This window comes from Balaenoptera ricei, chromosome 20, assembly GCF_028023285.1.
Source record: "Balaenoptera ricei isolate mBalRic1 chromosome 20, mBalRic1.hap2, whole genome shotgun sequence".
NCBI classification, from domain to species: Eukaryota; Metazoa; Chordata; class Mammalia; order Artiodactyla; family Balaenopteridae; genus Balaenoptera; species Balaenoptera ricei.
In genome coordinates, this window is record NC_082658.1 from 54,629,505 (window position 1) to 54,655,936 (window position 26,432).

General features: G+C 42.9%; 1 protein-coding gene across 5 annotated transcripts in view; it reads right to left on the reverse strand.

The window, feature by feature from the left end:
• The window catches only part of CLEC10A (C-type lectin domain containing 10A), a 34,713-nt gene that overhangs the window by 5,973 nt on the left and 2,308 nt on the right, over positions 1–26,432 (reverse strand). Inside the window, exons 3-10 of one of the 5 annotated variants that reach the window (XM_059907259.1) lie at positions 26,034–26,150; positions 25,627–25,722; positions 25,459–25,530; positions 25,294–25,365; positions 25,048–25,134; positions 24,807–24,958; positions 24,436–24,542; positions 23,778–24,307 (exon numbers count right to left, since the gene is read on the reverse strand). In XM_059907259.1, the coding sequence (XP_059763242.1) occupies positions 24,151–24,307; positions 24,436–24,542; positions 24,807–24,958; positions 25,048–25,134; positions 25,294–25,365; positions 25,459–25,530; positions 25,627–25,722; positions 26,034–26,150 (860 nt within the window). In that variant the 3' untranslated portion in view covers positions 23,778–24,150. Of the gene's footprint in view, positions 1–23,777; positions 24,308–24,435; positions 24,543–24,806; positions 24,959–25,047; positions 25,135–25,293; positions 25,366–25,458; positions 25,531–25,617; positions 25,723–26,033; positions 26,151–26,432 lie in introns of those variants that run through there. The other 4 variants (XM_059907260.1, XM_059907258.1, XR_009499522.1 and 1 more) reach the window with 4 other exon arrangements.

A 26,432-nucleotide genomic window follows, 5' to 3' on the forward strand; every position in this document is an offset into this window, starting at 1 on the left:
ACCATGGTTTCACCAGTTTGAGATATGGCATCCAGCCATAACCATGTTGCGGAGAAAAATGAGCACAACTTTTCCAGTGTGTCCCCCTTAGCAGTAAAGAAATCTTTCCCTACAGCCCCCAGCAGATAGCTCCTCATCTGTGGCCAGATTTGTATCCCATGCCCATGATTCAACCAGCCATTGGCAAGGGGGATGGGACCACCACAACTGACTTATTCTCATCCTGGAGCTGGATTCACCTGAAGCACATGACTGTATGGAGTAGGGTGGATTCCTAAACACCATTTAGGGTCAGTTAGGAAGGAGAAAAAAGAATCACTGTTGCATAGGAAACCAAGAGTGTTGGCTAAACCATCTATGAACTCCCTGTTGGTGCCTGAAGGGACTTGGGCAGGTTGGAAAGCCAAAGATTACTCTGGAGGGGCTATTCCTCTGGAGGAGTAATTCCTATTACTATTCCTGGGACTCTAATGGGGATTTTTTGTTTGTTATTATTAATGTGATTTGTTCCCTCTGATGATTACCACAAACTCCTCCCTCCACCACACATATACACAAGGAGCAGGAAGAAACACCTATACTCCGTGTAAAGGATCTGACATAATGGCTGTCATGAAGTGGGCATCGATACAGCATGTCTCGCCTCCCCCAGTCTCAATGATGGAACCCACATCCTAACTGGTCTTCCAGCCACCAGCAATTCATTCTCTTCACTGCAGCAGTGATTTTTTTCAAAATTCAAATCTGACCTACCCACAAAGGCTCCTACTGCCCTCAGGACAAACTCAAGACTCCTTAGCCAGAAGCACAAGGGCCATTATCATTTGAATCCAGCCTGAAAATCGTATCTTCAGAGCTCTCTCTCTCTCTCTCTCTCTCTCTCTTTCTCTTTGTATCCTCAGCTTCAGCCTGCTAGAGGGGTGAATGAGTGAAGCATGAATAGGCACAGCATGGTTACAAATTGGATGTAGCATCACACCAATAAATTCTAAGAAGACATTGGATGTGCTTCAGCAGCCATCTTCTTTTCTTTTTAAACTCTCAGTAAAATAGAAATATAAGGAAACTTCTTAAATTTAATAAAGGCCATTTCTCCAAAACTAAGCAGTTATTCTAAAGAGGAAATCATTAAATCTATTTCATTAAAAAGCATTATCACCATTATTACCCAACAAAGGTTTTACAAAGGTTTTAGCAGGCACAAAAAATAAAGTAAATACTGATAAGACTGAGTACCTAGAAGACACAACAGGCTCTTGCATAAAAAATTTTCAGAATTAATAAGAAAATTTGGCAAGGTGGCTGGATACAAGATGTATAAATGTAAAACAGTAGCTTTAAGTTCTTTTTTTAGCAATAGGGCAGCTAAACTCCTACTACACAATACCTAAAAGTGCTAGATAAAAAAATCTTTTAATTCCTTTTAAATTAGTGTCTTAGCTAGAAAGAAAATAAGAGAGATTCTTACAGCTGAGCATAATAAATCCAGAGATGTAAGCAACGGTTAAGCAGATAACAACCCTAAAGCTGAATGTAATGTGGAGTTTCAAACTGAACACCCGTGTGAGTGGCAAGTGTCGAAGACTTGGGCCCACATGAGCTGGGGAGTCAGATCATAATAGCAGCCTCAGGAAGGACCACAAAAAAGATGTGAGTGAAAAATATCGCCTGCCATATCAGTAAACAAAGGATGTTGCAGCCCTCAAGCCATCACTTTACAGTTGCCCCCAGCAGTGAGCCCTGAGGGCACTCAGGATGGAAACAGGATGCCTGCCATCAAGCCATCGGCCATTGCAGCGCCCCCCCCCCCCCCCCCCGCAACGGTGCACCCTGAGGAGTCTCAGGATGGGAAAACACAGGATACTGGCCCCAGACAGCTGAGGTACATATCAAAGGAATGATTTCAATGAGCCCAGACTCTTCCATCTTCTCATACATAGAAAAGTGCTAAATTCATTAACTTGAGATGTCTGGTTTTCTTTCATTAACAGTAATCTTCTGATATTCTGACTACCTGGGTTTTGTTATGAAACTTCTGTATATCCTGGCTCCTCCCTTACCTCTTCAGAGTAGCCCCTCAGAGCTATCTGAGAGGCTGTCTCCCAGGCTTGAAGTCCTCAGAAAGCCTGCCAAATAAAACATAATTCTCAACTTTTAGGTTGTGATTTTTTTTTTTTTTTTGGGCCACACCACCCCACTGGTGGGACCTTAGTTCCCCAACCAGGGATTGAACCAGCACCCTCAGCAGTGAAAGTGCGGAGCCCTAACCACTGGACCACCAGGGAATTCCCCAGGTTGTGCTTTTTTTCTTTTTTTTTTTTTCCAGTTGACAAAGAAGAAAGCTGGTCTTCCAGAGAATGAAAGAAGACTCTCATAAAAATTCATAACCACAAGCCTGTCCTCAAGCAGGATCAGGGCACAAATACACACGGCATTTGAGTTTCAAGAAACATCCAGCTGAGTGATTTATTTAAAGTAGTCTCAGCTTGGAAGGACTTTAGGCACCTGGCAGAAGCAAACACAAATCCTCTCTGGAGGAATATACCACCAGACCAGACCCGAAAGAATCTTGAGAGACAAAGTCTCAAAAACTAAGAGCTTATAGTGTAAAAAACAAAACACAAAAGAAAATAGGGCATCAGGAATGAGAGTCAGTGGAAATAGCAAATAGCAGAATAGAACTTTATGTTTAGATGTTGGAATGTTGAAAAAATACAAAATGAATATATCTAATATGTTTAAATACGTAGAAGAGAGTTTGAAAATATGAATATGAAAAAAATTATGAAAAAAAATGATCAAATGACTAGAGAGACTTCCAGTGGCGAGTGCTCACAGCTGCTACTGCCATTTCAGGCACAGCAGTGAGGCTGAGACACCAGCTGGTCCACTGTGGTGTCGATGCTGGGGCTGGTGGGGATGCACATGGCTACTGAGTCCCAGCACGTGGGTGCAGAGATGGCCAAGGCAGGCGACTTCCACGTGGAGGAGCCGAGTAACTGAGCTGAGTCACCTCAGATTCCAAACAGAAGATCAGAAGTTTGATTCATTGCCTACTTTACTGGAATTCTACAAAATGTACTATTTAGACACTACAACATCGATAAAACCAGTTCCCAAGGCCAGGCAGGGAAGTGGAGTGATTCTCAGGCAGGAAGAGCCAGAGGATGTGTTACCCAACCTCTCTTTGACTTTAAGAAAAGAGACATCCTGAAAATCCAAGAAAAGCCTGAAGAGCAGTGGTGGAATGAGGACAGCAAAGGCAAGAGGGCGTTAATTCCAGTCCCTTATGTTGAGAAGTACAGACCTGCCTCCATCTCAGGACTGGCTGTGATTGGTGGTCAGTGAACTGGTAAAGGTCTCGGGGTTAATGTGAGTGGTCCGGGGAGTATAACGCAAAGGACTTCACTTCCCGTTCAGTCCTCTCCATCTGCTGCTTCCATAGAACCCGATGAGGACTTCAGCAGAGTAGAGCTCAACAGTTTTGCTGACAGAAGGGAACAATATTTTTCAGTTTTTTGCAACTGCTGTCCATATAATTTCTTACAGAGGTCTAAGGCAGTTTAGTTTATATAAGCATTCTGTTCTTTATGATCTTCTGGGACAGAATTACTCCATTCCTAGCCACAGTTCACCACGGTCAAGATATGAAACTGGAGAGTTTATGTGTTAACTTCTGATTGGCTAATCTTAGGCGGTAGTGGCTATGCCTCTGAGTACAGCAGGGAGACGTGTCTGCCCCTTATTCTCAGGTAGTGCAAAGCGATCTATGGAAAAGTGGTGGAATTAGGAGCGTCGTGCGCTGCTTATCCTGATTTACTTAATGGTTTTCTTTTCTCATTCTGAAACCATTCTACTAAAGGGCAATAGACTGTTCCCATCCACCTCCATGAAGTAATCATGCACCACGTGAAAAATACACAATGGGATTGCTTTTTTCACTTACAAAACATGACCAGTTATGACTCATTCTGACATTTCAAATCCTAACAATTCTGGGAGTACAACTAGAGGCATTTATCTTCCTTTCTATCCAATGAGTCATACATTTTCTTCAGATTCTGTTCAGATTCTTGTCCTTTTCCCCCAAACCTACAAGTAGGTTAACTCTAAGAGAAGTGTATGTTTTCATTCCAGATGAGAAGCAGGATGTGGAGAGCACCTTAGTGCACAACATTAAGCCAGTATTGGATCCACTAATCACCCAGCTCTCTGCCTTCCCCCAGAGAGTCATTGTAGGTTCACACTGCTCCGGCAGTTAAGTAACTCCTTACTCCTGACTTTCCCTTCATAGTCATGTGACTGCTGCCACTGCTCCAAACATCACGTCCTCAACAAGGAACCATCCACAGCAGGAAGGCAACAGACAGGGTTCCTCCCTAGACAGCTTTCTTTCTTTCTTTCTTTTTTTTTTTTTACCAGGGAAGAAAATCTTTCACAGAAGCCCCAGAAGGTTTCCAGATCCTCAAATGTCATTGGCCAAAACTGAGTCACATGTCTATCCCTAAACCAATCACAGACAAAAGAGTGAGCATGCCCTAATAAGCTTAAACCAGTCATAACTCAGCCCTTAGTAGTGAAGAAGGGAGGGGCTACCCCAACTGGTTTCTGCCCCACACCTGTATACCTGAACAAAGGAAGAAGCAAGAAATGATCACGGGAAGTGTTGGCTAAAGAACAGAGAATTATAGTCTGCAGTGAGAAAGAGGACTGAGGTGGATGGTGGAAAGGAAAGAGTCTCTCAGGGTTCCAGTTCCCCTTTCCAGTCTATCTCAGGGCTTCAGCCACTTCCCTGCCCTAGAGTCACCTGTTGGTTTCCTAGGTATGGCTGCCTTAACAGAGTGCTGCAAAAGCAACAGAAATGCATTGTCTCACAGTTCTGGAGGCTAGAAGTCTGAAATGAAGGCGCCAGCAACGTTATGCTCCCTCTGAAACCTTTAGGGGATGATTCTTCCTTGCATCTGCCTAACTTCTCACGGTTTGCCTCAATCCTTGACCTTCCCTGGCTTGCAGTTGCCACCCTTTAATCGGCTTCCGTGATCACATGGTTTTCTCCCCTGTGTGTGTCTCTTCTCTCCTTATAAGGACACTCATCATACTGAATTAAAGACCCGCCTTGCTCTAATATGACCTCATTTCAACTAATTACATCTGCAACCATCTTATTTCTGAATAAGGTCACAGTCACAGGTACTGGGGGTTAGGACTTCAATGCATCTTTTTGGAGGACACAATTCAACCCATAACAGGCTGTGTGAGACACCCTTGTACAATGTATGGTCTTTTGGCATTACCTAAACCCAGAGATATTCTGTAGTTTATAACCAGAGTCCTTTTAATATAGGACTCCAATAGGGATTCAAACAAGTCCAGACAAACACGTGCCATACAAGCCCTTCCTCAGTCTCGTCCTCTCCTTACTTAAGACTCTGTTTCCAGAATCCACTTAGAAAAGCTTACATGATCACCCAAGAGCACTTTTATCTCCTTTGGACCAAAGTCCTTTTTCAGAAGAGGGTCTTGTATAACTTTGAATAACAGAGGGTTTGTTCGCATAATTAGAGAGCCAGCCTGGGAAGTTTCCTAAAATTAGGGAACAGTCTTCTTTTAAAATATATTCATGCCAGACAGAAGAAAATTCAGGTTGTTATTGCTGTTGTTGTTTTAATTTGTGAAAATGTAGCTTTTATATAACACTTTTTGTTCAATTTGCAAGCCTCAGCTTACAAATTCAATTTGCGATGCGTCGGCTATGCCAGATTCATTGTGCTTCCTCCCAACCCCTGCACCCTTTCTGGATATGGATATTCTTTTTTTTTTTATTTTTTAAATAAACTTATTTATTTATTTATTATTTTTTGGCTACATTGGGTATTCGTTGGCATGTGGGCTTTCTCTATTTGCAGCGAGCAGGGGCTACTCTTCGTTGCGGTGCGTGGACTTCTCATTGCGGTGGCTTCTCTTGTTGCGGAGCTCGGGCTCTAGGTGCGTGGGCTTCAGTAGTTGTGGCTCGCAAGCTCTAGAGTGCAGGCTCGTAGTTGTGGCACATGGGCTTAGATGCTCCGCGGCATGTGGGATCTTCCCAGAGCAGGGCTCGAACCCGTGTCCCCTGCACTGGCAGGCGGATTCCTAACCACTGTGCCACCAGGGAAGTCCCTGGATATTGATATTCTTAATATTCAGAACCTGTCACAAATTGCCCATCCTCATCTAAGTCAACCCCACCCCAAGCATTCTGACTTTTCAGAGCTGGGACAGTCTCTCCTTTGTGGCACCTGTGACCCCATCACACCCCAGTCCTCTCCTAACCAGGCTGGAATTGTTTGATTTTGTCTTTGCTGTGGGGGGTGACCATTACAAGGTGACTTTGACTCACTTATTCCAAACTTGGAGAGCTTGTGCAAGTTGGGAGAATTTCTTTCTTTTTTTTTAGGTTATAAAGTGCTTTATTAATTAACACAGATCATGACTTCCTTTGTTAATCATTAAATATGCATTCATGGCATGATTTTCATTCCCAACCCAAAATGTTAATCCACCCTCCATTGCTGCCTTTCGTTTGTTTTCAAACAAATCTGTGATGTAAATAACTTTATGCTCTAGATCTTTGGAAATTTCTAATTAGATATTTTTCAGTGTCATTTATTTGTCGAATTTTTTTTAATTTAAAAAAAACCCACCACTTTATGCAGTTAAAAACTCCAAGCAGTGCAGAACGATTAAATGAAAAGCATGCAATAATCATATTTGGAGCAGTAGATGAGGCTCCTTTGTTCCCAGTGCCAAATCTCTGTGCCACCACCGTTCTGCCAACCACTCAGGCAGCAGTGGCAGCTCTCCGCAGTCTCTGCCCTGAGTTGGCCCAGGTGTACACAGAAACCAAGACAAAAGAGTCAACTGGATTTCTGAAAGGATTTTCAAACTCATGACAGAAGCAACATTCTGAAAGCCACAGTGATTTGCAAGAGCCAGGCTGTGGAGAAGAGAAAAGATTTTTCAGGGACTTCCCTGATGGCGCAGTGGTTAAGAAACCACCTGCCAAAGCAGGGGACATGGGCTCGAGCCCTGGTCTGAGAAAATCCCACATGCCGTGGAGCAACTAAGCCCCTGCGCCACAACTACAAAGCCTGCGCTCTAGAGCCCGCAAGCCACAACTACTGAGCCCGCGTGGCCACAACTACTGAAGCCCGTACACCTAGAGCCTGTGCTCCGCAACAAGAGAAGCCACCACAATGAGAAGCCCATGTACCACAATAAAGAGTAGCCCCCGCTCACCACAACCAGAGAAAGCTCACGCGCAGCAACGAAGACCCAAGGCAGCCAAATAAATAAATAAATTTATTTTAAAAAAAGGTCTTTAAAAAAAAAAGATTTTTCAGATTCCAGAAGTTTTGCTTTCAATATCAACAGCAATATGATTGCATAAAACCGAATCCAGAGATGAGACAGTGGCAGGGGCGGGGTGGGGGTGGGGGTGTGAAGGGGGGGGAGGGGCAGCCTCCCTGCCCTTGCCAGGAGAGATTCGGTTCCACTGGGGCAGGAGGGGAACTAGAAAAAAAGAGGAGCGCACCATATGCAAAAATGAACTCAAAATGGTATAAAAACCTAAATATAAGACATGACACCATAAAGCTCCTAGACGAGAACATAGGCAAAACATTCTTGGACATAAATCGTAGCACTGTTTTCTTAGATCAGTCTTCCAAGGCAAAAGAAATAAAAGCAAAAATAAACAAACGGGACCTAATCAAACTTAAAAGCTTTTGCACAACAAAGGAAACCATCAACAAATGAAAAGCCAACTTATGGAATGGGAGAAAATATTTGCAAACGATGCAACCAACAAGGGGTTAATATCCAAAATACACAAACAGCTCATACAACTCAATACTGAAAAAACAAACAACCCAAACAAAAAATGGGCAGAGGATCTAAACAGACATTTTTCCAAACAAGACATACAGATGGCCAACAGGCACATGAAAAGGTGCTCTACATTGCTAATTATTAGAGAAATGCAAATCAAAACCACAATGAGGTATCACCTCACACCAATCAGAATGGCCATCATCAAAGGCTACAAATAATAAATGCTGGAGAGGGTGTGGAGAAAAGGGAACTTACTTATGCTGTTGGTGGGAATGTAAACTGGTGCAGCCACTATGGAAAAGAGCATGGAGGTTCCTCAGAAAACTGAAAATAGAGCTACCATATGATCGAGCAATCCCACCCTTGGGTATATGTCTGGAAAAGATGAAAACTCTAATCTGAAAAGATACATGCACCCCAACGTTCATAGCAGCACTATTTATAATAGCCAAGACATGGAAACAACCAAAGTGCCCATCAGTAGATGACTGGCCTAGAAGATGTTGTGTGTGTGTGTGTATATATATATACATATATATATATATCTCATGTGTGTATGAATATATATGTATATATAATGGAATATTACTCAGCCATAAAAAGAATGAAATATTGCCATTTGCAGCAACATGGATGGACCTAGAGATTATCATCTAAGTGAAGTAAGTCAGACAGAGAAAGACAAATACCATATGATATCACTTATACATGGAATCTAAAAAATAATACAAATGAATCTATATACAAAACAGAAACAGACTCACAGACATAGAAAACAAATGTATGGTTACCAAAGGGGAAAGCGAGGTGGGGAGGGATAAATAGGAATATAGGATCAACAGATACAAACTACTATACATTAAATAAATAAGCAATAAGGATTTACTGTATAGTACAGGGAATTATACTCAATATCTTATAATAACCTACAATAGAAAATAATCCGAAAAATACATATATATAACTGAATCACTTTGCTACACACCTGAAACTAACATAATATTGTAAATCAACTATAATTCAACTTTAAAAAAAAAGAAAGAGCGAGTGAGTCCTTGGTTTGGTTCCTATAAAAGGGATTGGCGCTTGGACTATTGGTGGGGTCAGATTTCTGGGGACAAGGAAGATTGAATGTACACTGGGTCGGGTTCAACAAAGCAGAGAAGATCTGTGCTTTGCTTCTCAGATGAAGGGCTGGCAAAAGACCTCAGGGAGAAGCCCTCACACCAGTAGGCCCACTGACAGGAAGTAGAAATGGCACCTGTGAGGAAAACGTGACGCCCTGCTCCATCAAGAATGATCATCCCGGGACTTCCCTGGTGGCACAGTGGTTGAGAATCTGCCTGCCAAAGCAGGGGACCGGGGTTCAAGCCCTGGTCTGGGAAGATCCCACATGCCGCGGAGCAACTAAGCCCGTGCGCCACAACTACTGAGCGTTTGCTCTAGAGCCCGCAAGCCACAACTACTGAGCCCGAGTGGCCACAACTACTGAAGCCGGTGCGCCTAGAGCCCGTGCTCCACAACAAGAGAAGCCACCGCAGTGAGAAGCCCGCGCACCACAACGAAGAGTAGTCCCCGCTCGCCGCAACTAGAGAAAGCCCGCGCGCAGCAACGAAGACCCAACGCAGCCAAAAAAATATAAATAAATTTATGAAAAAAGAAAAAAAGAATTATCATCCCCAGGACTAATAGGGGGAGAAGAGGGAAGGGAGAGGATCCAGAATTGACCCGAGCCTGAAAAGGACAGAAAATCCAGAAGTGACTAGATTCTTCCGAATTGACAAGGTGATTTTCTGCCATTAGCGATAACGTGTGCTCCAGAGCAATGCCAGGATCGGTTATACAGAACTAAGTAAAATTCCATTTCAGATGTCTGATTCCTGTGACTGTGAAATACTGTGTCTGCTCCTTGGGAAAGCTCCTTCCTCCACCCTCCACCCCATCCCAGGAGCTGAGACTATGTCAGGGAAGGGGCAGGTGTGGCTCTCCCTCCTAGGACTCCATCCTTGAGGCTGGACAGACATCTGAACTAGTAACTGCAAGTGACTGACAGCCCAAAGCAGGAAACCCAGAGTTATAGAGGGATTTATAACTCGGGAGGATTCTTTATTCAACAGAGGACAGGGGAACCTATCCTGAAGACGTGTCTAACCCAATCCTGAGGTCAGTGGAGAGACAGAGTCTCAATCTCCTCCAATTAATAATTCAATGTGTGATCCAAACTCCCATTTATTTCCACGAAAAACACAAAGTCACCCTCCCCTATCTTCCCTCCTACTCTCCCTGCCTCCTCAGTCCTGTTATCTGCAGAAAGTTGGAGAATGTGATTCCTGGTTTCCTCAGGCAGCCCAGGTACCAGGGTCTGGAAATTCTGAATGAAGGGCCATAAAGTGGAGAGATTCCACATAAGTGACCGAATCCTTCCTGACTCTGTGTGAAGGGCCCAACATTCTGTACCCTGAGATCCCCTAGCTCCTGACTGTGGACCATAAATGAGAAACAGGTTGGAATACAGGCAAAGGGTTTATTTGGGTAGCAGTGGGGGATGAGCCCCGCCTGGCACCCTTTTCTCAGGGAGCATTTCCTCTCCTTTCCCCTTCTTTCCAGCTCCCTGACTTCCTCATTTTTATCATTTGGGAGGGAGAGCAGGGCAGGAAGGAGCCAGGGGTGCAGTTTATTGTTTCTCCTCTGCCTCATCTTATTTCACTTCCTGCCTCTAAATTCCCCAGAACTGCTGATGTCTCCAGATATCATGGACTCTGGTCTAGAGGAACCCATTTCTCTTCTCTTGCCCATTTCAGACCTGGCCTGCTAGAATCTGAACCCCTGACCCAGCTTCATTAGGCAGCTCAACCACTAGGCTTGCCCAGCTCTGGGCTTCCCTGCACTCAGAAGTAAAAGTCAACCAAGGATTCAAGACCATGGTGGGAAGGAGGAGAGAGGGTGATGGAGAATAAGATTTCCTGACTGGAACAGGAGGGGAGGAGCAGGGGACAGTAGCAAATTTTTGCTGAGCATCAAATCTGTGATGGAGATTGTGTCAGACCACCCCACCCCTACCCCCAGCAACCATCAATCTGTTCTCTGTATCTATGAGTTCAGGTTTTTTCAGATTCCACATATATGTGAGGTAAGACTGTATTTGTTTTCTCTGTCTGATTTATTTCAAGTAGCCTAATGCCCTCAAGGCCCATCTGTTACCACAAATGGCAGGATTTCTTTCTTTCTCATGGCTGAATAATATTCCATTATAGATAGATAGATAGATAGACAGACAGACAGACAGACAGGCAGGCAGATCTTCTTTATCCATTCATCCATCAGTGGAAACTTAGGTTGTTTTCATGTCTTGGCTATTGTAAATAATGTTGCAATGAACATTGAAGTGTGGAAATTTCTTCAGTATAGTGATTTTGTTTCTGCTAGATAAATACCTAAAAGTAGAATCGCTGGATCTTATGGTAGTTCTACTTTTAATTTTTTGAGAAAGCTCCATACTCTTTTCCATAGTGACTGCACTAATTTACATTCCCATCAACAGAGCATAAGGTTTCCCTTTTCTCCACGTCCTCACCAACACTTGCTATTACTTGTCTTTTAGATAATAGCCATTCTAATAGGTGTAAGGCAATATCTCATTGTGGTTTTGATTTGCGTCTCCCTGACTATTAGTGATGTTGAACACACTTTTATGTACCTGTTGGCCATTTGTTGTCTCCTTTGGGAAAATGTCTATTCAGATCCTCTGCTCATTTTTAAATTGGATTGTTTGTTGCTGTTGTTTCTATTTAGTTGTATGAGTTCTTCATATATTTTGGATATTAATCCCTCATAGAATATAGAATTTGCAAATATCTTCTCTCCATTCAGTAGGCTGCCTTCTCATTTTGATGGTTTCCTTCACTGTGCAGAAGCTGTTTAGTTTGTTGTAGCCCCATTTATTTATTTTTGCTTTTGTTTACCTGGACTTTGGAGTCAGATCCACAAAAACATTGCTAAGACCGATGTCAATGACATTACCGCCTATGTTTTTTTCTAGGAGTTTTATGGTTTCAGGTCTTACATTCAAGTCTTTAATCCATATTGAATTAATTTTTGTGTATGGTGTAAGATAGTGGTCCAGTTTCATTCTTTTGCATGTGGCTGTTCAGTTTTCCCAACATCATATATTGAAGGAGCTATCCTTTCCCCATTGTATATTATTGGCTTCTCTGTCATAAATTAATTGACTATATATGTGTGGGTTTATTTCTGGGCTCTCTGTTCCATTGATCTCTGTGTCTGTTTTTATGCCAATACCCTCTGTTTTGATTACTATAGCTCTGTAATATTGAAATCAGGAAGTGTGATGCCTCCAACTTTGTTCTTCTTTTTCAAGGTTGCTTTGGCTATTCGGGGCCTTTTGTGGTTCCCAAGTCTTTTAATATTATTAATTTCTCCAGGGATGTGGTATTGCTCTGGTCTAATATCTTGGTATTACCAATGGCTTGCACTTGGTTCTTTCTCCCACAGTGTGAAGCAGACTTAACCGAGCTATCATTTCAGCTGCTGTGCTGGGCATGCATTATTGTCAAAGCATATTTGTAAGCTCTCAGGTACATGGTATATGGCTATTGACTTGACTAATGAATTCTTTTCCATTCCAATTAGAAAAGAGATCAAAAAAATAGTTCATAATATTAATCAGCCATTAAAAAGAATGAAATAATACCATTTTCAGCAACATAGATGGAGCTGGAGATTATCATTCTAAGTTAAGTAGGTCAGACAGAGAAAGACAAATATCGTGATATCGCTTATATGCAGAATCTTAAAAAAAAATGATATAAACGAACTTATTTACAAAACAGAAACAGACTCACAGACTTAGAGAACGAACTTATGGTTACCCGGGGGAAGGGTGTGGGGGAGGAACAGACTGGGAGTTTGGGACTGACGTGTACACACTGCTATATTTGAATAGATAACCAAAGAATCCGCCTGCCAATGCAGGGGATACAGGTTTCATCCCTGGTCCGGGAAGATCCCACATGCCACAGAGCAACTAAGCCCATGTACCACAGCTACTGAGCCTGCACTCTAGAGCCCACGAGCCACAACTACTGAGCCCGCGTGCCACAACTACTGAGGCCCACACGCCTAGAGTCCCTGCTCCGCAACAAGAGAAGCCACCGCAACGAGAAGCCTGTGCACCACAACAAAGAGTAGCCCCCTCTTGCCGCAACTAAAGAAAGCCCGCATGCAGCAACGAGGACCCAATGCAGCCATAAATAAATAAATAAATAAATAAATAGATTTATTTTTTTAAATAATAAATAAATAGATAAATAGATAACCAACAAGGACCTACTGTATAGCACAGGAAACTCTGCTCAATACTCTGTAATAACCTAAATGGGAAAAGACTTTGAAAAAGAATAGATACATGTATAACTGAACCACTCGGCTGTACACTTGAAACTGACACGACATTGTTAATCAACTATACTCCAATATAAAATTTAAAAATTTTTAAAAATTCATATTCACCTACAGTTTTGCCTCAGGGCTATTTAACTCTCTCCTCCTCTATCTTAATCTAGTCCTGAAAGATCTGGATATCTGGACATCCCACAGATGTCACACTGATCCGTTACACTGATGACTTCATGCTGATTGGACAGGAAGAGCAAGAGGTAGCTAGTACACTGGAGGCCTTGGTAGGGCACATACACTCTACAGGACGTAGGGAGATAAACTCTATACAAATTCAGGGATAAGCCACTTCAATAAAGCTGTTACAGTTCTTTTTTTTTTTTTTTTTAACATCTTTGTTGGAGTATAATTGCTTCAGGGTTCTTGTGGTTAGGGGATTTCTGGGATATCCCCTCCAAAGTAAAAGATAAATTGCTGCTGTTTGCATTCCCCACCACCACCACAAAGAAGAAAGCACAGTGCCCCGTGGGCTTCTTTGGGTTCTGAAGGCAGTACATTCCACATCTAGAAATACTGCTCTGGTCCATATACCAGGTGATGCAGAAGGCTGCCAGTTTTAAATGGGATCCAGTGCAGGAACAGGCACTACAGCAGGTTAAGTCTGCAATGCAACCAACCTTGCTGTTTGGGCCATATGACCCACAGACTTTAAGTTTTGGAGGTGTTAGATGCAGAATGGAGCTTATGGAACGCTCCAGTAGAAGAATCACAACACAAGTCTCTGAGATTCTGGAATAAAACCATGATATCTGCAGCAGAGAATTAGATGCACTTTGAGAAATAGTTTTTGACACGTTACTGGACCCTGGAAGAGATGGAATGTTTAAGCATAGGATACAATGTGACCACGTATCTGAAACTTCTCATTATGAACTGGGTTTTGTCAGACCTACCAAGTCATAAGGTCAGACATATACAGCAACGGTTCATGGTCATATGGAAATTGAATCAAGCCTAAGCAGGACCAGATCAAAGGGCACAAGTGAGCTACATGAGCAAGTAACACCCCTTGCCCCTCTCACCCACCACATTTGCATCAGTTCTCTTCCCCGGTTTTCATTTGAGGGGGAGAAAAAGCCCAAGCTTGGTTTATGTATGGATCAGTTGAGAACATGGGCACAAGCTGAAAATGGACAGTGGCTGTGTTACAGCCACATTAAGAAATGGTTCTGTATATCTCAACATAATAAAAGCTATTTATGACAAACCCATGGCCAACATAATACTCAATGATGAAACACTGAAAACCTTCCCACTAAAATCTGGAACAAGACAGGGATGTCTCTCACCACTTCTGTTCAACATAGCATGGAAGTCTTAGCCACAGCAATTAAACAAGAAAAAGAAATAAAACATATCCAAATTGGAAGGGAAGAGGTAAAATTGTCATTATATGCAGATGACATGATACTATATATTGAAAACCATGAAAATTCCACACAGGGGCTTCCCTGGTGGCGCAGTGGTTGAGAATCTGCCTGCTAATGCAGGGGACATGGGTTCGAGCCCTGGTCTGGGAAGATCCCACATGCCACGGAGCAGCTGGGCCCGTGAGCCACAACTACTGAGCCTGCGCGTCTGGAGCCTGTGCCCCGCAACGGGAGGGGCCGCGATAGTGAAAGGCCCGCGCGCCGCGATGAAGAGCGGTCCCCGCACCGCGATGAAGAGTGGCCCCCACTTGCCGCAACTAGAGAAAGCCCTCGCACGAACCGAAGACCCAGCACAGCCAAAAATAAATAAATAAATAAAAATAAAAGTAGCTATAAGTTGGGTGGAGAGAAAATACTTTAAAAAAAAAAAAAAATTCCACACAAAAACTACTAGAACTGATAAACAAAATCAGCAAGGTAGCAGGATACAAAATTAACACACAGAAATCTGTTGCATTTCTTTACATTAACAGTGAAATATCAGAAAGGGAAAGTAAAAAGACAATCCTATTTAAAATTGCATCACAAAAAAACACTTAGGAATAAACCTGACCAAGGAGGTGAAAGACTTACATGCTGAGAACTATAAAACATTGATAAAGGAAACTGAAGATGATTCAAAGAAATGGAAAGATACCCCATGCTCTTGGATTGGAAGAATTAATATTGTTAAAATGGCCATACTACCCAAAGCAATCTACAGATTTAATGTGATCTCTGTCAAATCACCCATGACATTTTTCACAGAACTAGAACAAATAATTCTAAAATTTATATGGCACCATAAAAGACCCAGAATTGCCAAAGCAATCCTGAGGAAAAAGAACAAAGCTGGAGGCATAACCCTCCCAGACTTCAGACAATACTACAAAGCTACAGTAATCAAAATAGCATGGCACTGACACACAAAAAAGACATATGGATCAATGGAACAGAATAGAGAGCCCAGAAATAAACCAACACACCTATGGTCAATCTATGACAAAGGAGGCAAGAATATACAATGGGGAAAAGACAGTCTCTTCAACAAGTGGTGTTGGGAAAGCTGGACAGCTACATGTAAATCAGTGAAGTTAGAACACTCCCCTACACCATATACAAAAATAAACTCAAAATGGTTTAAAAACCTAAATATAAGACATGACACCATAAAATTCCTAGAATAGAACATAGGCAAAACATTCTCGGACATAAATCATAGCAATATTCTCTTAGGTCAGTCTCCCAAGGCAGAAGAAATAAAAGCAGAAATAAACAAATGGGACCTACTCAAACTTAAAAGATTTTGCACAGCAAAGGAAACCATCAACAAAACAAAAAGACAACTTACGGAATGGGAGAAAATATTTGCAAATCATGTGATCAACAAGGGGTTAATATCCAAAATATACAAACTGCTCATACAACTCAATATCAAAAAATCAACCGAATCAAAAAATGGGCAGAAGACGTAAATAGACATTTCTCTAAAGAAGACATACAGATGGCCAAAAAGCACATGAAAAGATGCTCAACATCACTAACTATTAGAGAACTGCAAATCAAAACCACAATGAGGTATTACCTCATACTGGTCAGAATGGCTATCATCGAAAATTCTGCAAATAAGAAATGTTGGAGAGGGTATGGAGAAAAGGGAACCCTTGTACACTGTTGGTGGGAATGTAAATTTGTGTAGCCACTGTGGAAAACAGCAAGGACGTTCCTTAAAAAACTAAAAATAGAGCTACCATATGATCAAGCAATCCCACTCTTAGCTATATATCTGGAAAAGACGAAAACTCTAATTTGAAAAGATACATGCAGTATTACTTACAATAGCCAAGATATGGAAACAACCCAAGTGCCCCTCAACAGTCAATTGGCTTAAGAAGATGTAGTATATACCCAATGGAATAGAAAAGGAATGAAATATTGCCATTTGCAGGAACATGGATGGAGCTAGAGAATATCATACTATAAGTGAAGTGTCAGAGAAAGACAAATATTATATGATATCACTTATATGTGGAATCCGAAAAATAATACAAATGAGTCTATATACAAAACAGAAACAGACTAACAGACATAGAAAACAAATCTACGTTTGCCAAAAGGGAAAGGGAGTGGGGTAAGGATAAATTAGGAGTATGGGATCAAGAGATACAAACTACTATACATAAAATGGATAAGCAACAAAGATTTACTGTATAGTGCAGTGAACTATATTCAATATCTTGTAACAACCTTTAATGGAAAATAATCTGAAAAAATATATATATATATAACAGAATGACTTTGCTATACACCTGAAACTAACATAATATTGTAAATCAACTATAGTTCAATTAGAAAAAAAAGATTTGTGTACCTCTGCTGTGATGCAAACTCACTGCATCTGCAGCATTCACTGGGGTCCCTCTGAGTCACCCCCTTGGGCTTGGAAGACAAGGGAACTGAAACAAACATGAGGCTCATGCTGTTTGCTGTACTGTGAATAATAAAGTCTTTTATGTCTGACCGAGGGGTGTCAGATCTTCTGCTCGTACCTATAAAGTGATGGCAGACTAGCTCATTAGCTTACAAGTAGGACAAAAATTCAGACACTTCAAGGAAATCTCACACTCTTCATATTTCTTGACTTGGGTTATGTTAAAACAATCATTTTGCCACTTTAAAAAGTGTAAAAGGAATGCGTGTGGCTATAGGGGGTTGTAGTCGTGTGATCATGAGTCTTGTTGGAGTTTTAGACCTGGTATATAACACACAGTTCTCAATCACCTGCCTCCCAGCTTTGTCTGTGAAATTTATTACCTTGACAGTTATAATTAATCAAAGTGGTGGAGACTATCTGAAACAATGATGGCAAAGAAATAGGAGTGTGTATGCAAAAAAACGTGATATTTTTTTAATCAAGGAATAAAAAGAGTAGTTTTTTCCCTAAAGTGTTTAGTTGTTCTAGAATGTGCAAGATGATAATGAAGGGTAAAACCTGGGTGGATAAAAAGTTGTAGAAGGTTTGTGAAATGAAATTTATTTTCCTTGGACTTTATATAATACCTATAAATAATGGCACTAAAAAGAAGGAATGGAATGTATTAAAACTGGCAAGATTGGTTTTATTTTGATGAGTTTATTAATAACATTTTTTAAAGTATGAGAATACTTTCCTGCCAAATATTATATTAATGCAAGGCTAAAAATTATTTTTTCTCTATTAAAATAACAAATTGGTCTGCTCTAAACAAGAAATAGTAAAAGTCATCATCATCTATTTGGTCTGTTGAGAGAGCAGAGACTATATATCTCATCACAATAACTTTTTGTGCTTTATACTGAATTTATTACATCCTTGCTTATTAAAACCAGCAAGCAAAAGTTCCTCACTGCTGAATGTGTTAAGGTTTCTTACAATTGTGTTACTTTCTGCTATTTTTATTTTTTAAATATTTCACTGTCACCCTTGTAGAAATCTCAACCATTCTTTATTCCAGCATTCATGTTACAACCCTAATCAAGTAATCAACTTATCTGATAACTTTCATTTATTTATTTTTATTTTATTTTATTTTTTTGGCTGCATTGAGTCTTCATTGCTGCGTGCAGCCTTTTCTCTAGTTGCAACAAGCAGGGGGTGCTACTCTTCGTTGTAGTGCGTGGGCTTCTCATTGCAGTGGCTTCTCTTGTTGCAGAGCACGGGCTCTAGGCGCACAGGCTTCAGTAGTTGCAGCACGTGGGCCCAGTAGTTGCAGCACATGGGCCCAATAGTTGTGGCACGTGGGCCCTAGAGCATGCAGGCTTCGGTAGCTGTGGCATGTGGGCAGAGTAGTTGTGGCGTGCAGGCTCTAGGGCACACAGGCTCAGTAGTTGTGGCGCACGGGCTTAGTTGCTCTGCGGCATGTGGGGTCTTCCCGGACCAGGGATCGAACCTGTGTCCCCTGCATTGGCAGGTGGATTCTTAAACCACTGCGCCACCAGGGAAGTCCCAAATTATCTGATAAATTTTAATTTTGCCTTCTCAAGATCAGACCTTAAATTCAGAAAAATAAAATTCTGGGGCTTCCCTGGTGGTGTAGCAGTTAAGAATCTGCCTGCCAATGCAGGGGACACGGGTTCGAGCCCTGGTCCGGGAAGACCCCACATGCCGCAGAGCAACTAAGCCCATGCGCCACTACTACTGAGCCTGTGCTCTAGAGCCCCCGAGCCACAACTACTGAGTCCCGTGTGCCACAACTACTGAAGCCCACGCACCTAGAGCCCGTGCTCTGCAACAAGAGAAGCCACTGCAGTGAGAAGCCCACACACCGCAACGAAGAGTAGCCCCCGCGCGCAGCAATGAAGACCCAACACAGCCAAAAATAAATAATAAATAAATAATTAAATACATCAATTCTTTTAAAAATAAATAAATAAATAAAAATAAAATAAAATTCTGAAGGTGTCTTTTACCCTAAACGATTTCGGGGGTTCCCCAGAAGGTCACTGGATCACTACAAAGATTTTTTTCTTTTCCTTTAGAGAAAGAGAGATGTTAACAAACAAACAAACAAAAAAGGTTCATTTGGTGTGCAGCATGTTCTTAACTATCTCACCACTATTTTAAGAGCTATATGGGAAGAGCTGTTCAATCAAAAGGGAATCCAGCCATCCCTAGGTTAATATGCACTGGCAAAATGTTAATGGTAATATAAATGTTTCAGAGATTGTACACTCTACAGATTGGAAGGTGCTGGAGATTTGTCAGTGCCCTCATTGACCGCAAAGTGTTCTTCCTCTTTGGGAAACATACAGCAAATCTTCATAAAATAGTTCTGTATTATGTTCAACAGATAACATTATTCTCCATTATGATATTGATGGTTATTATAATAAATTAACTGTAGCCATTCAACCTTATCAATCTGTAAGCTTTCTGTTTCCTTCTGCTCTGGCCTGAAGACCCTGTTAGTAGCTATGTGGTTTAAAAAAATGTCTTCAACAAAGAAGGGTAGTCTGAAAGCCTCAGGAAAGGCATGGTACCAAGTATTTTTAAATACTATTATTTCAAGGGACACACTCAGGAGTATGGGCTTCTGAGCAGATGTTGCTTAGATAACTGTCAGTTCCATCATTAGGCTGAGTCAGGATTTCCAGGACTATTCTAGTCTAGACACAGAGAACTTCATGAGACTTGAATGCTGACCCAACATCCAGCAGAACAAGAATTAATTAAGTAGGACTGCATAAAGTGATGAGGGAAATGACCTGGCAGTTACTGGTTTGGAATATTATTGGTATGGTTTTAATGTTCTGTGCCCTTGGCTACACTGGGTTCCAGTATTTTGTGCCCACAGAACTCACTGGGTACTGCTGCTCCTTATGGAATCTCTTGCATATTGGTCAGTGTCTTCTGGACCCATCAGTTCCAGGTCCCCTCAGAGAGCTTTCCATCAAGACCTCTCTCTGCTCCATCCTGATGATTTTCATGTGATGCTGGTGGGCAGGGTAAAGTGAAAGGGTGCTGCTTCCTGGGAGCTAAATTTTGTTTTTCCCATACCTTCCCTCTGACATCACCCTCTTTATTTTTAATTAACATTAATTGAGACACTCCTATATGCCAGGCAGTTTTCTTGGTACCAGTACAGTAATGAATGGGTCCTGTCCTCTCTTAATGGGAATCTTTAGCTTTGAGCTGTTTCTCCATGACTGACATGCTTCCCCTGGTATGCTAGATTGTTTGAAAAATAGCAATTTCCACCCCTCCCTATACCTATTCTCTCCACAATATGGCTTTGTAGTTCCTCCCATCAAAAGGTGGAGTCTATTTCCCAACTCTCTGAATCTGGGCTGCCTTGTGATCTACTTTGGCCAATAGGATACAGCAGAAGTGATGCTTCAGTTCCAAACCTAAGGCTCCAGAGTCCCAGCAACTCTTCAAATTACTCTCTTGGAACCCTGCCCAAACACTATGCAAACAAGCCCAGGCTAGCCTAACATGGTCCAGTCATCCCCATTACCCCAGCCCATAGCCAGCCAAATGTCAGACACGGCAGAGAGGCTATCCTAGACCAGTCAGCTCCCAGCCAACCCACCACAAATGCATGAACCAGTCCAGCTAAGAAGAGCCACGCCTGGCCAGACCAAAAAACCACCCAGCTGATCTACAGACTTGTGAGGTATAATAAATGCTTGTTGTTTTAAGCCACTGAGCATTGGGGTGGTTTGTTACATAGTAATAGCTAGCCAATACACCTGGGATCTTATCTACTTTTCCCAACAACTCTGGGATCTTCAAAGAAATGAAAGAATTACCTTTCCTTATTACCCTAAGTTTACCTGACTTTTAAGTGACAGAAAAAGAATTGAACTCAAATCTATATGAAAGGAAAATGCTCTTTTCACAATAACATAGGACTTTCCAAGACCTCACCTAGCTTCTCCATTCTGCCATTTTAAGGTTGTTAAAAATCAGGTGACATGAAATACATCAGATTTCACAAAAGAGTATATACTGTGTTATTTCATTTATAAGAAATTCTAGAGTAGGCAAAACCAATTAGCTGTGAAAGAAAGCAGATCATTATCTGCCTGGGGACAAATAAGTGGGTTAGACTGCAAAGGGGTATAAGGGAACTTTGGGGGGTGATGGAAAATGTTCTATCTTGATTGGAGTGGTAGTTACCTAGGTATTCATATTTGTCAAGAGTGATCTCTACTCTTTAAGTGGGTGCATTTTATTGGGTAAGAATTACACCTCAATAAAGCTGATTTTTAAGGTTAAAAAGAAACAGAAGTTGGTGAGGATGTAGAGAAAAAGAAACCCTTAGGCACTGTTGGTGGGAATGTAAATTGGTGCAGCCAGTATGGAAAGCAATATGGAAGTTCCTCAAAAAATTAAAAATAGAAGTACCATATGATCCAGCAATTCCACTTCTGGGTTTATATCCAAAGGAAATGAAAACAGGATATCAAAGAGATATCTGCAGTCCCATGTTCATTGGAGCATTATTCACAATAGTCGAGATATGGAAACAACCTAAGTGTCTATCAGTGGATGCATGGATAAAGAATAATATAATATTCTACCATATATCCATTATATATATGTATATATAAAATGATGGAATATTACTCAGCCATGATAAAGAAGGAAATCCTGCCATTTGCAACAGTATGGTTGGAACTTGAGGGCATTTATACCAAGTAATATAAGGCAGACAGAGAAAGACAATACTGCATGGTATCACTTACATGTAGACTGTTTAAAAAAAAAAAAAAGTCACATTCACAGATAGAAAGTAAAAGGGTAGTTGCCAGGGGCCGGGAGTTGGGGGGAACAGGGAGAGGTTGGTAAAAGGGTAGAAACTTTCAGCTATAAGATGAATAAGTTCTGGGCTTCCCTGGTGGCACAGTGGTTGAGAGTCTGCCTGCTAATGCAGGGGATACGGGTTTGAGCCCTGGTCTGGGAAGATCCCACATGCCGCAGAGCAGCTAGACCCGTGAGCCACTATTACTGAGCCTGCGCGTCTGCAGCCTGTGCTCCGCAACAAGAGAGGCCGCGATAGTGAGAGGCCCGCGCACCGTGATGAAGAGTGGCCCCCGCTTGCCACAACTAGAGAAAGCCCTCGCACAGAAACGAAGATCCAACACAACCATAAATAATAAATAAGTAAATAAATAAAAATTAAAGTAACTTGTTAAAAGAGACAGACACACCTTCCTTTGAAAAAAAAAAAAAGATGAATAAGTTCTGAGAACCTAATGTAAAACACGGTGACCATGTGACCAACAAGGGATTAGTTTCTGAAATTTACAAACAGCTCATGCAGGTCAATATCAAAAAAAAAAACAATCCAATCAAAAAATTGGGCAGAAGACTTAAATAGACATTTCTCTAAAGAAGACATACAGATGGCCAAGAGGCACATGAAAAGATATTCAACATCACTAATTATTAGAGAAATGCAAATCAAAACTACAATGAAATACCACCTCACACCAGTCAGAATGGGCATCATCAGAAAGTCTATAAACAATAAGTGCTGGAGAGGGTGTGGAGAAAAGGGAACCTTCCTACACTGTTGGTGGGAATGTAAATTGGTACAGCCACTATGGAGAACAGTATGGAGGTTCCTTAAAAAACTAAAAATAGGGAATTCCCTGGTGGTCCAGTGGTTAGGACTCCACATTGTCACTGCCAAGGGCCCAGGTTCGATCCCTGGTGGGGGAACTAAGATCCCACAAGCTGCGTGGCACAGCCAAAAAAAAAAGAAAAAGAGAGAGAGAGAGAAAGAAACTAAAAATAGAGCAACGATAAGATCCAGCAATCCCACACCTGGGCATATATCTGGAGAAGAACATTGTTCAAAGGGATACATGCACCCCAATGTTCATTGCAGCGCTGTTTACAATAGGCAAGACATGGAAGCAACATGTCCTAAATGTCCATCGACAGATGAATGGATAAAGAAGATGTAGTACATATATACCATGGGTATTACTTAGCCATTAAAAAGAATGAAATAATGCCATTCACAGCAACATGGATGGGCCTAGAGATTATCATACTAAGTGAAGTAAGTCAGACAAAGACAAATATCATATGATATTGCTTATATATAGAATCTTTAAAAAATTATAGAAATGAACTTATTTACAAAACAGAAACAGACTCACAAACTTAGAGAACGAACTTATGGTACCAGGAGGGAAGGGTTGGGGGGAGGGATAGATTGGGAGTTTGGGATTGACGTGTACACACTACTGTATTTAAAATAGATAAATAATAATAATAAAATAAAATAGATAACCAACAAGGACCTACTGTATAGCACAGGGAACTCTGCTCAATACTCTGTAATAACGTAAATGGGAAAAGAATTTGAAAAAGAATAGATACGTGTATATGTATAACTGAATCACTTTGCTGTACACCTGAAACCAACACAACGTTGTTAATCAACTATACTCCAATATAAGATAAAAATATTTTTTAATAAAAAAATAAAAAAAAACCCAGTGGCCATAGTTGATAACACTGTATTGTATAATTGAAATTTGCTAAGAGAGTAGAACTTAAGTGTTCTCACCTAAAAAAAAATAGATAAATATGTGAGGTCATGGATACGTTCATTAACTAGATGGGGGAATCCTTTCACAATGTATACATGTATCAAATCACGATGTACACTTTAAATATCTTACAATTTTGTACGTCAATTATACCACAATAAAGCAGAAAATTTTTTAAAAAATACCTTAGGAACTCTAGATAATCTTTTAAAAGTTAAGGGGGAAAAAAAAAAACCAACGCAAAACAATGGCAGTGCTCCAATCTCCCAGGGCTTATTCCTCTCCCACAAGGACAAGGTCCCCCTTCCCCAGCCCCGCCATTTCCTCGGCCAGGTGGTCCACTCCCCTAGCTGCCCTTGCTCAGCCCAGCCTCGCAGATCCAGTGGTAGGGTCTCTGGCACGCGTCGTCATTCCACTTGCCATCGGGGTGGAAGTGGGCACAGTCCTCGCCCCCACCCAGCCCGTGCCCTTGCCAGTCGTCCGGCTGGCCTGGCTTCCAGTTCCTGAGGGGAGAGGACAACAGCCAGCTAGGGAGGCACAGAATCCAGGTCAGGCAGAAGGGGCTGAGGGTCAGACCCTGGAGGAGCCGAGCTGAACGAGGAAGAGGGGCACAGAAACCCGGGGCACTCACTTGAAGTTGGTCTCATAGTCCGTCCCATCCGCCCATTTCCAGACTCCATCCAGATCACTGAGGCCCATCCAGGTGTAGGAGGAGCCTATATGGGCCTGGACAAAATCCTGGGACAAAAGAAGGGCAGCGGTGACTTCTCCCCACCCTGCCAACTCCTTGGACTAGCAGTTCTGAACTTCCTTTGTTCATTAAACCCGTCGAGGAGATTCGGGGTGTTTATCCCAACGCCCGGGGCCAATTAAACCTCTGAGGGTCTGGCTCAGATGGCGGTGGTTGTTAAAAGCTCCCCAGGTGATGCCAATACGTAGCCAAGGCTGAGAACCATTCTCTTCAATGGGACGTGTCTTGGACCTGCGCTCTAGGGGCCTCACCTGTTCCTCTCTGGAGTTGATGACCACCAGGTAGGCGTCCTCCAGCTGGCAGTACTTCTCAGCCTCGGGCCAGGGCTTCCCCGAGGAAGAGACCCAGTAGCATTTGCCTTCATGCTCCAGCCAATTGGTAGGACAGCAGTTGTTTTGCGAGCCTAAGGGGCCGGGGCAGGGGAGGGTCTGAGATGCTGTCCAGGGGGGAGTGGGCAGACACTGGGGCCGGCCCACCCCGTGCAGCCCTCACCATTGCTCTTGAGAGCAGCCATCTTGCAGGTCAGGGAGTGCAGGTTCTTGACCAGCTGTTGGACTCGCAGGAGCATTTCGGAATAACCTGGGCCGCACACGGATGGGCAGTGGGGACAGTGCCCTGGGTGTGGCTTCTGCTCCTTGAGTCCCTGGAGACCAGAGGTCCACGCCCGGGGCCCCGCCTAGGAACCCCCTTGCCCTCCCACGCGCCTCATGCCCAGGTGGAGGGGAGCAGGGGCCTGACCTGCTTTGAGTTCCTGCAGCTGGTTCTCCAGGCTGCTCTCTAGAGAAAGCACCTTGTCATTCAAGCTACGGGCTGGAGGGGAGGGCACTCAGCACCACGTGACCGCTCCCATTTCCGCCCCCCCCACTCACCCCCCCCCACACACTCTCCCGGAGGGTCTCTCACCTGCTTGCAGCTCCTGCTTGTGACTTTCCACCTCAGCTTTCAGAGATGTTATCATTTCTTGCAAACTTCCACCTGGAGAACACAGGGACTCAGGGCTCAGGAGTCAGCTCCTCCCCCTCTCCCTCCGCACCCCACCCCAGTCCAGAGCCCCTTCCATACCAGGCTCACCCTGAGATTTCAGTGCCTGGACCTCAGCCGTAGCGTTTGAAGTGAAGTTGCTGAAAGTTGTTCTCAGGGTTGCCAGGTCCCTCTGAAACTTGGAATCTGATCAGGCGGATGAGACAATCAGTGCTAAGGGTTATCAGGCCCTCTGTGCCAGCACTGGGCAGGGCGCTTGACATGCATTGTGTCACTGGGTCCCTACAGCGTGACCCCACCCAAAGGGATGGGCACTATTGTTATACAATATGGCAGGTGAGGAAACTAAGGCTTAGAGAGGGGACGTAATTTGACCTCATTCCCCAACTGATAAGTGACAGGGCCAGCAGTCATCCTCATTTAGCACTCTCGCCACCAGTGCCCCCACCACCGCACCCCATTATCTCTCTCTTCCCTGCCCACCCTGTGCCCCTCACTTTGGGATCCGATCACACAGACGCCGACCAGCAGGAGGAGGCTGAGGCCCAGGGAGAGCAGGAAGGAGCGGGTGCCGGAGAGGAGCCGCTGCAGGAAGGTCTCGAGGGCAGGCAGCCCTGCAAGAGGAGAGGGTGTCAGGACGAGGAGGGTCCAGGACGTGAGAGAGACTGGGAGGAGGATAGGGCCACGGGGACCTGCAGGGAGGAGGCTGGACAAGGAGAATTGTGGGCGAGGGGACGTCCAGGCCACTGACCCTTCATGGACCAGCACAAGTGCTCAGTCACACGGGCCCCTCACACCCCTGGGGACACATGTACACAAAGACACACAGACAGGGGATGATGGCGATGTATAAGGTCCTATCATCAGAGCTGGGACATGAGGCAGGAGGACCCAGG